The 12,547-nt window shown below is 38.9% G+C and overlaps 1 protein-coding gene across 1 annotated transcript in view; it reads left to right on the top strand.

Annotated features, from left to right (window-relative positions):
• The first annotated feature begins 299 nt into the window (after positions 1–299).
• The window catches only part of LOC150080559 (uncharacterized), a 92,610-nt gene continuing 80,362 nt past the window's right edge, over positions 300–12,547 (top strand). The window contains exons 1-3 of the mRNA XM_090380735.1: positions 300–396; positions 3,477–3,649; positions 4,770–5,023. Coding sequence (XP_090236861.1) covers positions 333–396; positions 3,477–3,649; positions 4,770–5,023 — 491 coding nt within the window. The 5' untranslated portion in view covers positions 300–332. The remainder of the gene's footprint in view (positions 397–3,476; positions 3,650–4,769; positions 5,024–12,547) is intronic.

Raw genomic sequence — 12,547 nt, forward strand, 5'->3', positions numbered from 1 at the left:
CAAAAATGGGTGGTACGCAGAATTTGAAATAGCACAGTCATCTTGAAGCGTCAGTTATTCGTCCTCTGAAAAAAATAAATAAATAAAAAAGTAGCGGTGGATTTCCTGTAGCGCTCAGTTGTTTGTGCTTGAAAACCAGTTCCAGTACTGCCTTGAACTGACATTGGTGTCTCTGCTGGTAGTTCTCCAAAACTTGCTGTATCAGAAGAAAATAAATAAATAGTAAGTGGATATTGCTCACCGTTATCTAGTGTAAATGTACTTTGTAATCACTCCGGTTTAATAGTGTCACACTCTCCTTGTTTTACTGTTATTGATGTCAATGGGTTAACATGATTGGTTTACTAACAATTTCTGTGAGCTTCGTGCTGCTCTTGCTGTATTTTTTAAAGAAAGGTAAGTTTACTCAGAGGTATTGGATCTCTAAGTGCATGCGGTAGGGAAATAAATTCCTGAGACCATTCAGGAAATAAACATAAGCGAAATAAGATATTACGAAGTAATGTATTCTGGATCGGGTACTTAGGATGAGGAGAGGAGAAAAATAAACTGAAACGTTATCAGAATCAAATTGCAACTTTTAAAGAATGAAAGTTTCGATTCGATCATGATAAAGATCTTCTTAATTCCGTGAAAAAAAAAAAAAAAAAAAAAAAAACGTTTTGTATTTTATTCCTTTTTTTGTGAATTTCCAGGTGAGACAACTCATCTGGAATTTCCTACATCTTTCATACGTTTACACTTGATATTCTAGGTGAAAGCTGAATTTTAGCAATAAATAAAGATCGAATTATTGTAGTTATGGTACTGCTTTAGTTTATGAATTTCGCACAATCAACTAATATAATTGTGGAATGGATCAATGTTGATCTTATCTCTTTTCAAACTTCACTATTCGTATGCATCATATTGATATTTCGATTACCCTGAATCCATTTAGAGAAATGCTAACAATGTTGGCAATCTGCCTGTTTAGAAACATCCTTCTAATTCCCACGGTTTCTGTTTAAAGTCCGGGAGAGCGAGGATTAGCCCTACCCGAAGTTTGTAGTCTTATTAAAAGTCTGCCATTCTTGAATATAAACGTCTACAGAAATATAGGGCAGTTCAAGAGTAGCTTCACAACTTTGCAAGCGTAAAATTTTATTGCATACGTAGCTCATCGATTGTGTCAGACACAGCATATCTAAATGACAAGAGAACGAAGGACTTAAGTATATTACGTATATTGTATGGTTGGTTTTCTGTTTTTTACCAGAAAAAAAATCCTACTTTCTGGGAGAAAACACATGCAACTTTCTCTCGAGACTGACTGACTCAGCTATGGTAAAAAAAATCCCATAAAAATTAACTAGTTAGCATTCATTAATTGTCCAACTCCAAACTCACAATATCAACCTTTTTTCTGCCTTATTTTTCCTTTTACTTCTGTTCTCAGGAACAATCTTCCTTTCACCTGTATTTCCCTAAAATTATAATCTGTGAAATTGCAGTCGAATCTCAGAAAGTGTCTTCCATGGTTTCAAACTTCATATTGGTTGTTCTTTATCGATGATCTTGAAGTATGAATTGGTGGTGTACTTCACCGTTCCAATTGAGATCGTCTTCTATGCCATACAAACTGTTTGAAATACAGACTCATAATAATGATAGCATTTGTTGAAGCGCTTGGTCACTACACGTGCACATATTGTACCAGGGGCGTCGAGAGCCAGTATGTGTCCTGGGACAAATGGTCTCACCATCGGCCACCAGCTCATCTCTTCGTGAGGGGGTCCTCGAACTTCGAGTTACTGCCTATCGGAGTCATTTTATGTCTGATGTCCATTGACCATACTGCTGCGTTAGAACAGCTTTAAACTTGGTTCCGTCAGCGCGTTGTGAAACGTTAGAATAAGTTGCTTGCAAGGGTTGCTAAGGAAAAAAGTTTGGCAAAATTCATGGAAGAATTTCCATGGCACTTTTTGGAGATGTGAATAGCGTGAGAGAGCTTTTTAGACAGATGCAGAATAAGTTTGCTTCCTTGCATCTATACGAATAATTGGTTAATAGAGATTAAAGAAAATTTAAAGAAATAGGCAAAATTGAGTATCCGGTAACCTGTAACTATAGGGAGAAAAACAGCAATTGTATCATAAATAAACTATTTAAATTTAAAATATATAAAATGGACGAAATAAGCACATAAAAGGAGAAAAATGGAAGAAGTGTCCACAGTAGACTGGACAAAAATGGACTAAAATATCCACAGTAAAATGGACAAAAAAAAGTAATTTATAAAAACAATCGAAAAATGTCGAATGAAAATAAAATTCAAAATAGCATAGTGCAAGGCAACAACGTGAATTTCCTTATTTATTATTTTTACAGCCGAAATATCTTCATCTTAATCGCCAACTTCCCAGTTAAGTGATAATTCCTATACTGTTATGGACTGGTGGGCACCACGTGAAAGAAAAAGAAAGGCAAATTTACGTTAACAAAGAATCCCAATAATGATGAAAAGACCACCAATTCCACATTTATCTCTGTAGCGTACTTAGAGAACTGCCGATAACCTTTAAATTCTCAAGTACCCTTTAACACAGAACCCTTTGCACCGAATCGCTTTTTTATCTGTTGAACAAACAATCATAAGCAAGGAAACCTTTTTATTTCTAAGAGGTTACGAAAACGAGTGTTGATAATCTGCTTGTTTAGAAACGTCCTTCTAATTCCTCACCATCAGTTTATACTCTTCGAAAACGTCTGTTATTGGTTGAACATAAACGCTTGCACAAACACAGGACAGTTCAAAAGTAGCTTCTCAACTTGTCTATTGTGAACGGCGTTAATCGATTGGTTTAGATAAGTGACAAGGCAGCGAAGACCATGATGCGTCATCCTATGATGTCTTTACTTATTGCGTGTATTCCAAAGTTGGTTTTCCTGCTTTAATACAGAAATTTCATCAATGTAAATTAAAAGATTATTAAAAATTATATCTTTTTTATGGACGAAAGGTTCACCTTTATGTTGGAAATGTTCTACAGAAAAACATCCCTTCAACGCACCACACAGATGGCATGAAAGATCTTAGTAGGCTGATTTTGGCTGCATTTTGTATGCAAGCCACATTGGGATCATTGAGTTCATTGAATTGTTACAATCGTTATAATTCGTTACACCATTCAATTCGTTACAATCAGGCCTCAACAAATTTGTCCAAAGATCTGGGTCTGGCAGCGAACTTTTCCCCGCACAAATAGTTGTGTGGGGAAAAGTCCTTAAAAAAAAAAGCCGGTAGGCAGAAACCAAATTTCTTGGTCGCCAGTAGCAGTCAGAGCAGAGTAGATTTCTTTGTTTTCAGTAGCAGTCAGGCCACTGGATTTGTCGAGCCCTGATTACAAGAGAGAAGAAAAACAGTCTTATTTAGCCTCCTTGCACATAATTACGTTTGTTTTCCCCTCATTACCTTTACATTTTCTTTACTTTAGAAAACTTCAAATGGATGATCGCTTACTGTTATATACGGAGGCAGCACTTCTTGAAGAAAAGCAGATTTGATTTGTACGAACTCCAGAAAAACAGTTCTCGACCACTCGGAATAGTAGTGCCCATTGAAGAGAAAAAGCTTGAAAGTCCACAGCATGATGGTCACTTGCAAAAAGTAAGTATCTCTTTTAATCTTTTGTTTGCGAACATTTCTTTGCTAGCACTTAGCAATTATACTGCGCAGTACATAAGAAATGCAAGTAGTCTCTAATAATTGAAAGATTATTATATATATTATTATTATATTATATATATATATAAGAAATGCAAGTAGCCTGTAATAACTGAAGGATTAAAATCTGCTGAAATGGGTGCAGAGAAGGGTAACGAATTGGTGAAGGGAACGAAAGGATATTCTTATCAAGAAAGGATTTAGTTCTGCAAATTGCAGCGTGTATAGAGATTAGGCACCTGCGAGGTGATCTTATTGAGGTGTTTAAAGGCTCTAAATGGATTGAGCAAGCTCAATGACGATGGCATTCATCCTCTTTGCTCAATGTACACATGTGAGGTGGAGATACAGATTCAAACTGAGGAAGGATGGCTGCAGAATAGATGTGCTTTTTTTGCTGGCGCTTTATAAGCTTGCTTTCTTGCATCATTTGCCACTACTGATAGTAATACTGATACTAATCAAATACACGTGGTCTAGATCATCATGTATTCAAGTCCTCATAAAGCATTGCACCTATCGAAGATAATTATCTGCATAGCGTTGATGGGCTTAACGCTCTCGTTTTTGAAAATGTATTAGAAGTGTTATAGGAGAATGAGGTTTTTAAGATAAAAAAAATTGTATTCTTATCACATCGTAGCTGAGTGGTCAGGCACGCGGGTGCGTAGGTACACGTGCCTTGAGTGACCCGGGCTAAAGCCTCTGACTGCTGAATACGGTGCTGTTTCTTGTATTCTCTCTACTTTGTGAACTCCTCTGACCCGGGGGGTCGTCCCGGGGTATAAACAGAAAATTTATTTATTTATCTCCGACAAACGCTCTGCACAGGCAATTTCCAACGTTTTGAGTTTCTTAGACTTGAGACAAACCTTCGGCTCGAACCCTCTCCCTGTTGCGCTGGTAAACATTGGAACTTTCGCTCAAGTTACGTTTTTCAGTCTGATATCCATGTTAACTGTGGTCAATTCGTAAATTGTGCAACTTTATTTTCTTATTAAGGGAAGCTCTACTTCGAATTCCAAGTATATCGATGACAACAATTGTTTAATTATAATTTTAGGGCTCCGACGAAATTTCGTTTTTTGGAGTAAACTCGAAGAAAGAATACTTGATAGTGAAGATAGCCAGGAGTCTCAATGGCCAGGCAGAAGCGTGTCTACGTTTGGCACTACCTAATGGGCGACAGTACGAATTACCCCAAGTTAAAGTAGCGAAGCCGTCTGAGGAATCCCAAGTCTTTTGTACCAGGGGTTTGAAGATTCAGTGTTTGAGTCCAATGAGGAGATGGAGAATATTTTTCAATGGGATGCTCAGGTAAGTTGCATTCCAACCATTCAAAGATTTCTTTTCGCCGGTTTTTTTGCTATAATTGTACTAAAATTTAAATCTGCTATTTGCATTTTTATCACATTAATTCTACATTGTTCGAAAAATTAACAAGACATGTAGAAAATGTGGTGCAACTCGTGCAGCTTGCGATGGAACGGGACAAAATTTAGTATGGTAGGGTTCCATATATAATGACAATGAAATGAGGAGACAGGGAGGAACTTCGGACAGGTATAAGGGACATTTATAGGGGTTGTATAAGAATTACTAAAAAAGGGCGCATTACAGAAGTCGATACAAGACCTCTGTAATCCTCTAAAACATGGTCACATGACATCAGTACGGCGTATGATCCCCTCCAACGGTTAAACAGGACTGACAGCGGTGAACCATGCTCGATATAAGATTGTCTATAAGAATCTGTGGCAACAAATCCCATTCTTTCACCAGCGCAGACCTTAGCTCACCACGTGACTGGAGTGTTGGCTGTCTGCGTGCAATACGACCCCAAAAGGTGTCCCACACGTTTTCGATCTGATTTAAGTCTAGTATTTCAAATTTCAAGAAATTCTTATACCACTTGAGCTCTATGTGAAGTGGCATTGTCGTGTATGAAAAGAAAATGTGGGACAAATGCACCTTTAAAAAGTTGCACGTAGGGTTCGAGGATCTGTTCTCGGTACCTCTTCGCAGTTATGACACCCCTATCAAAAACATGAAGAGGGGCACGGTCGTTGATCATTATTCCACCGCACACGAGAACCGCCTCAAGAGAAAGAGTCCGTTCTCTGATGGAGGGTTGGTACCGCATTCCACATCGTCTCCAGACGAAATAACGTCTAAAATCTCTTTGTAGGGTAAAACGGGACTCATCAGAGAACAGAACTGTAACCTCATTTGTTACGGCTCCAAGTCACACGTTCATGGCACCAGTTTCGACAAGTTCTACGGTGGTTTGGGGTTAATGGGATTTTTTTAATTAACATATATACACATAAACAAATACACAAACACTTTTCTTATACAATCATCCGGTTCTGCAAGGAAACGTTTTCTAATCATAGACCATTTCATACAAATCTATAAATAACAATAAAACACTCAAAGGCTCTAACGAAAAACATGTATGCCTGTATCATGCAACTGTTCAGTGTAGCTGAGGAACCTGGAGCAGAGTTCAACTCCACCAGTTATCATCGTATTGTTTACAGAATGCTGTAGTTTGGCCAAATGGAAATCACATGTGGTTTGTATGTGCCACCTTAACCGGGCAGCAACAAAGCGGTACCCATCCTCAGCGCGAGAAAGTGGGCCTATATTAACTTAATTGCCCAAAAAGGGGCAGATCCCGCACCCACCGAAGGCAGTGCTAAATCAGTGGATGCCAGCAGATTTCTCTAGTTGTCCATACTAGAGAGGAAACAAGAGAAAAGAAAGAAATAAGTCACTGAAGGCTTCGTGAATTTCAGTATTACTAAGGATAATTCTGAAAGGCGAGTCAGATGCAAGAAGAAATCATCCATTCCCAATGATGTGTCGTTGGAACTCGTCGTGGAAGTTGTCAGTAACTACTTTCTTCTGTTGAAAATGGTGGAGGGCGCTGTATCGTCCAATGTGGCTCATGTGTTCTGAATGTGCTCCTGCTTTTTGAGATATTTAATGCGTTCATTGACAACCCCCTTATGTGTAAATATGTTTTCCTAGAAGTTAAAGTTGTGGTGAGTTCATAGGTGATTTTTTGGTTGTTGGGACCGTGGGGTTGTGGAATTATTTGCATGAGATTATATTACAAACTGAGTAATTGATTTCATAGTGCTTATACATATATCACTGAAATCTCCCATAGAGATACCATTATCCCATAGACTTTGTATGGATGATAATGGCGACTTGAAATATTCCTTTTTTTGAAATTAGTCATGGAGACGGAAAACATTTACTAGCGCCATCGCAGTATTTTGACTTAATATCGTTTGTTCATTAGTTTACTTAAGCCTTCTGCTGGATAACATTGTGGGCTTGTTTGGGCTATCATTTCTCAATCTTAAAGTTGATATTTCTCCTCATCTATTGGTCCTTGGGACCCCGTTATTGGTAGGTGAGGATCTTATAAAAATACTTAATTTCAAGAATTTTTCTGGCGCCCTCAGGCTATTAGGGACTGAGATCTAGACACTGCTTTTCGAAGATTTCAGAACTTCCCTTCCACTTTCCATCCAGCTGGATAAGTGAAATACATATTGAACATAGACATATTGATATAACTCTGTCTTTAGGGTACTAATGAGTATCCTATTAGGATTGAGAAGACAAGTTTAGAACAAGAGGATAGACAATAGTCGTGTGGTTTTTTTTTTTTTTTTTTTTTTGCCTACACTTATCTGACATGGATACTGACTTGGACCATGACCAAGTTAGGATACTGACACAAGATATTGACATTGAGAATTCTTCTGGATCAGAGTCTACGGATTCATCTAAGAAAAAAAAGGGATGCAGGGGGAAGAAAACTCCCAAAACTCCTAGAATTACTCAAGCTCGAGGAGATAAAAACATTGTGGTGGAGAGTCCCTCTGTTTCGTTGGCTTCTGAGCCGCCGATGGTCATTGTCGATAGTAACTCGATTCCAACAGAATCTTCTGAAGATCTTTCTCTAACAGAGGGATTGGACCTGGGTGGGTCTTTGAATGCTTCAATTGTATATGCGACGGTTGCCAAAATCAGGAAAGCTCTGGGAGAGTTTCTATCAAAGGATTCTAGCAAGATAACTAAGTCTGCCTCTAACCGCATTCATAGTCTATGGGCGGATCTAGAGGCAGTTACCACCGCAATCTTAATTGACAATGAACGACTTAAGACCAAAGCATCTGAATTGGAAATCAGAGCAGGTCTTTTGGACAAGATGATACAGATCCAACGTGATCTACATCCTCATAAGACTTTTACGGAAGTTGTTCGTGGTGGGACAAAGCGAAATAGACAGACTCCTGAAATAACAGAGATTCCTCTGCTAACGTCTTCAGTGGAGGTGGCAGCTTCTTCGGGCAGACCAATTGCTGGTGAAGATAGGATGGATTCCGGAAGTGGGATCTCTGATTCCGAAAACATACTAATACTTAGGCCCTCAGCAGAATCTTCCCTGGCGTCTAGCCAGGATATCAGGAAGGCAGTTACTGAAGTGATTAAAAAAGATCACAAGGACATGAAAATCAAGGGTGTACGTCTTTTGAGAAATAAAGGTGTGTTGTTAGAGACAACAAATCCTGATGATGCCAAGAAGATCTCAAGTGCTTCTGCATTAAAAAAAGCAGGATTATCAATAGAAAAACCCAGATTGTCCGATCCTACAATTTTGATCTACGGTGTCCCGAAGGAATATTCTAAGGAGGATATTTTGGAGGATTTAATTAATAAAAATTTAAAAGACTTTGGTTTTAGCCAGGAGGAAGTTAAGAATGAGATTACATTCAGATTTAACTCTGGCACCGGAACCAGAGTGACCAATTGGGTTATTGGTTTCAGCCCACGCCTTATGGGACACGTGATTCAGAGTGACAAAATTTATCTAGGTTTCACGTCACATAGATTTCGTAAGTTTACACTTGTAAGCAAATGCTTCAGATGTCTAGGATATGGTCACAGTGCGCAGTTCTGTTCCCATAAAGCTGTATCTTGTGGCCACTGCGGGGGTGGAGGCCATGTTTTTTCTGACTGTATTCACAAGGAGGAACCACCACAGTGTGTTAATTGTAAACGTAGAGGTAGGGATTGTAATCACTCGGTCAGGGATAATAAATGCCCTGAGTATCTTAAAGCTGTTGAATTGACAGACCGAAGAACCAGACATGAATAATACAACGGTAATTGATTCAACAAGTGTTAACCTGCAATACGGCGAAATAAAAATTCTTCAGATTAATGGGCAAAGATCTCGTGCAGCGGCGGACGAGATTAGGAAAGCTGCTGATGATCTGGGGTTTGATATTGTATGCTTACAAGAACCGTATTACTCTTCTCAGGTAGGGGGTTCAGCGTATAAAGTTATAGGATATCCAATTTCGGCAAGGATTATTGCCTCAAGTGATGATCGACCCAAGGCCGCCATAATTATCTTTAACAGTGAACTAGTAATAACAACTATATCAAGTGAATGTTCTGCTACCACAGTTTGTATCCTGGTTTCCTCCAGGGACCAGTCGTTTTATCTGGTTTCCCAGTATTTTCCTCCCTCAGAAGATATTCAGCCAGCCTTACACAGACTTGACAGGGTATGTAGCAGATTTTCAGCTAAAAACCTACTAATTACAGCAGATTTCAACGCTAAGTCTACACTTTGGAACAGCGGCTTTTCTGATGCTCGAGGCGAGCAGTTGGTGGATCTGATCTTGGATCATAATCTCTGTGTAAAGAACTTGCCAAATAAACCATATACATTCTCGACGACAAATGGTGAATCTAATATAGATGCTACTTTAACCTCCATTAATCTGGTGGATAGGGTGCAAAATTGGGACGTCAATCCGTATCTAATTAATAGTGACCATCGAGCAATCACCTTCTCGATTTTACCGGAGGATAGGCAAGTGAATATAACAATAAGGGATTTAAGGCGTTTTCGGATAGACAGGGTGAACTGGACCAAGTTTCGTGAATATCTGAATACAATTTTTAATGGAGATAACAAAGTAATCATTAACACCTTAACAGCAAAAGAATATGTTTTTCTGGTTCAATATCATTTATATCAAGCGATGGCCTACTCGACGAAAAGAAAACAGACAGGAAGAACTTCTGTCCCATGGTGGTCTTCGGCACTAGCTGAATTGAGACAACAAACTCAACAAGCACGAAAAGCATACCAAAGGAATAGGCATCTATCGGACGCAGACACTCAGGCTTTGAAAAATGATTACAGAGACTTGAGGAAGAGGTACCATAAAGCAATTGCTGATAGCAGGCAAAATTGTTGGCAACGTCTGGTGAAGGAAACAGGAAATGCTGACCCTTGGGGTATAATCTATAAGCTTTCAAGAAATAAACTTTTGTGTGGTGAAATTTACAACACGATAATTAGAGAGAATCAAGAAACTTCGGACTGGGAATCTACAGTCGAAGGGATAGTGAGTAGCCTATTTCCGGAAGATTTGCCGTTTATGGACAGCCCTGATCAAGCGGAAATTAGACGCATTAATCGTGAATATAAGGGGACAACCGAAACTGCCATTTTTAATATGCTTGAGCTAGGTGCTGCAGTAGCTAAATTGAACCATAAAAAATGTCCTGGCATTGACCTCATTGAGAATCAAGTAATTGGAAAATTTTATGAATTCTTCCCTGAGATTTTATTAAACTTATTTAATAAATGCCTGCTAGAAGGGCTTTTCCCTCTCGAATGGAAGCTTGCACTCTTAAAAATCTTGCATAAACCGGGAAAGCCAAAAACAAACCCCAGAGCATACAGGCCAATCTCTTTATTGGCAAATCTTGGCAAATTATTTGAAAGGATGATTGCCCCAAGGATTTTTAAATTATTTACAGAACATAATCTCTCCTCTGATTGCCAGTTTGGATTCAAAAAAGGACGTTCCACTGAGGACGCAATCTCAACCCTGCTGACTTACATTCAGGAGGCAAACAGCAAATATGTTCTTGCTGTTTTTATTGACTTTGAGGGCGCTTTCGATTCCCTTTGGTGGGAGAGTGCTCTCAGGTCACTGCAACTGGCAAAGTGTGATGACTACCTGTTCAGAGTCCTCAGATCTTACTTTAAGGATCGACAAATTAGAGTATGTGCAAAGCATTTATCATACACGACTACCGTTTCAAGAGGATGCCCTCAAGGTTCAGTCTTGGGACCTCTCTTTTGGAATGCAGTGCTAGACCAGTGGCTCACGAAGGATAGCGATGAGTTCATCAAAGTTGCATATGCAGATGACTTGGTGGTGGCGGTGCAGGGAGGATCAAGACAAATTCTCGAACAAAAAATTCAGTCAGTTTTGAATAATTTAGTGGCATGGGCGGGTTTGAATAAACTAAAGATTTCTGTCACCAAGACCAATTTCATGGTGTTTAAACACCACTTCGATTATGGAAGGCCGCCAAAGGTAACCCTATATGGTACTCAAATTCCATATGTACAGAACACCAAATATCTGGGTTTAACTTTAGATGATCGTCTCAGGTTTCATGTACATGTCACTAAAATCAATGAAAAAATCAAAAAATTCGTAGCTGCAGTTGTTAGAATTTCCCGCAAGGAATGGGGTTTATCCAAAAAAACTCTGGTATTGTACTACAAGACGATATTTCTTCCCATTGTAGATTATGGTGCTGGTATTTGGTTTGCGGCTGCTACCAAGGTTACAACTAAAGCCAAGCTTCTGTCCCTGCAACGTACAATGTTGCTTACAGTTATACGCGCTCCAAGGACAGTGTCGACAAATGCCTTACAGGTTATTGCAGGTACCATCCCCTTGGATTTACACATTATTTTCCGAGGTATTGTATATAACTTAAAGAAGGGAAGGGCGTTACAAATATTGAATATCACCTCTAATCCAAATAACAACATAAAGGAGGAAAAACGTAGAATTTGGGGCGAGCTTGTGAATTGCTGGCAGCAACGTTGGGATTTGAGTGAGTATGGAACCATTACAAGAGGCTTCATTCCAGCCGTAAGCTTTGCAATGGACAGGAGGGTGTCGTCTTGGTTTGCTCCCACCATGACAACGAGTTACTTAATCACTGGACATGGCTTAAGGGCCAAACTATTTGAAAGAGGATTAGAACCTGACCCCTACTGTTCGTGCGGTGAGGTGGAATCTTGGAGACATGTCATCCTTGAATGCGGACTGTATACTTCAGACAGGCAGGAATTACTAAATAGGTTGCCAAACCTCACGGAGAATAATTTACCTCTCTTGGTTCAGAGGTGGGACATCTTTGCTTTGCTTCAGGAATTCTCGGCCAAAGTTTTTAAAAGAAGACAGGAGCTAAGAAATCTATTGCAGGATACCAATTAAGGGAAGTGCTGCACATTTGACGACAGAACACTTCGTGTAATTTCATCTTTATAGGATGTTTCTTGTCTACAGCGAGATGATCTTCTGCTCCTGGACACCCAATTCAGGCTTGCATTTGTGGATGGACTCTAAAGTGGCGATAATGTTAATGTTAATGTTTCTAAGTGTTAAGTTAATGTAAGTGTATGTATTTGCTATTTGCATGTAAATAATCGTATAATGTTGCTTTTTTTTTCAACAAGTGTACATTGTTCTTAGTTGGAAAATTTTTATTCTTATTTTTTATTTTATTTTTATTTTTTATTTTATTTTTATTTTTATTTATTAATATATATTTTTTTTTTTTTTTTTTTTTTCGCTGGCCTCCAAGTTTGGGCAGCCTTGGGGGCGGGATTGCTGGCACCTACCAGTATAGCACTACTTCTGGTAGGTGCAGGATTTGTGCATTACAGCACAAATAGAGAATGGTGGATCCAGGTGTTAGTTA

The sequence above is a fragment of the Mastigoproctus giganteus genome, chromosome 9 (genome assembly GCF_048544385.1).
Source record: "Mastigoproctus giganteus isolate SK-2022 chromosome 9, ASM4854438v1, whole genome shotgun sequence".
Taxonomy (NCBI): domain Eukaryota; kingdom Metazoa; phylum Arthropoda; class Arachnida; order Uropygi; family Thelyphonidae; genus Mastigoproctus; species Mastigoproctus giganteus.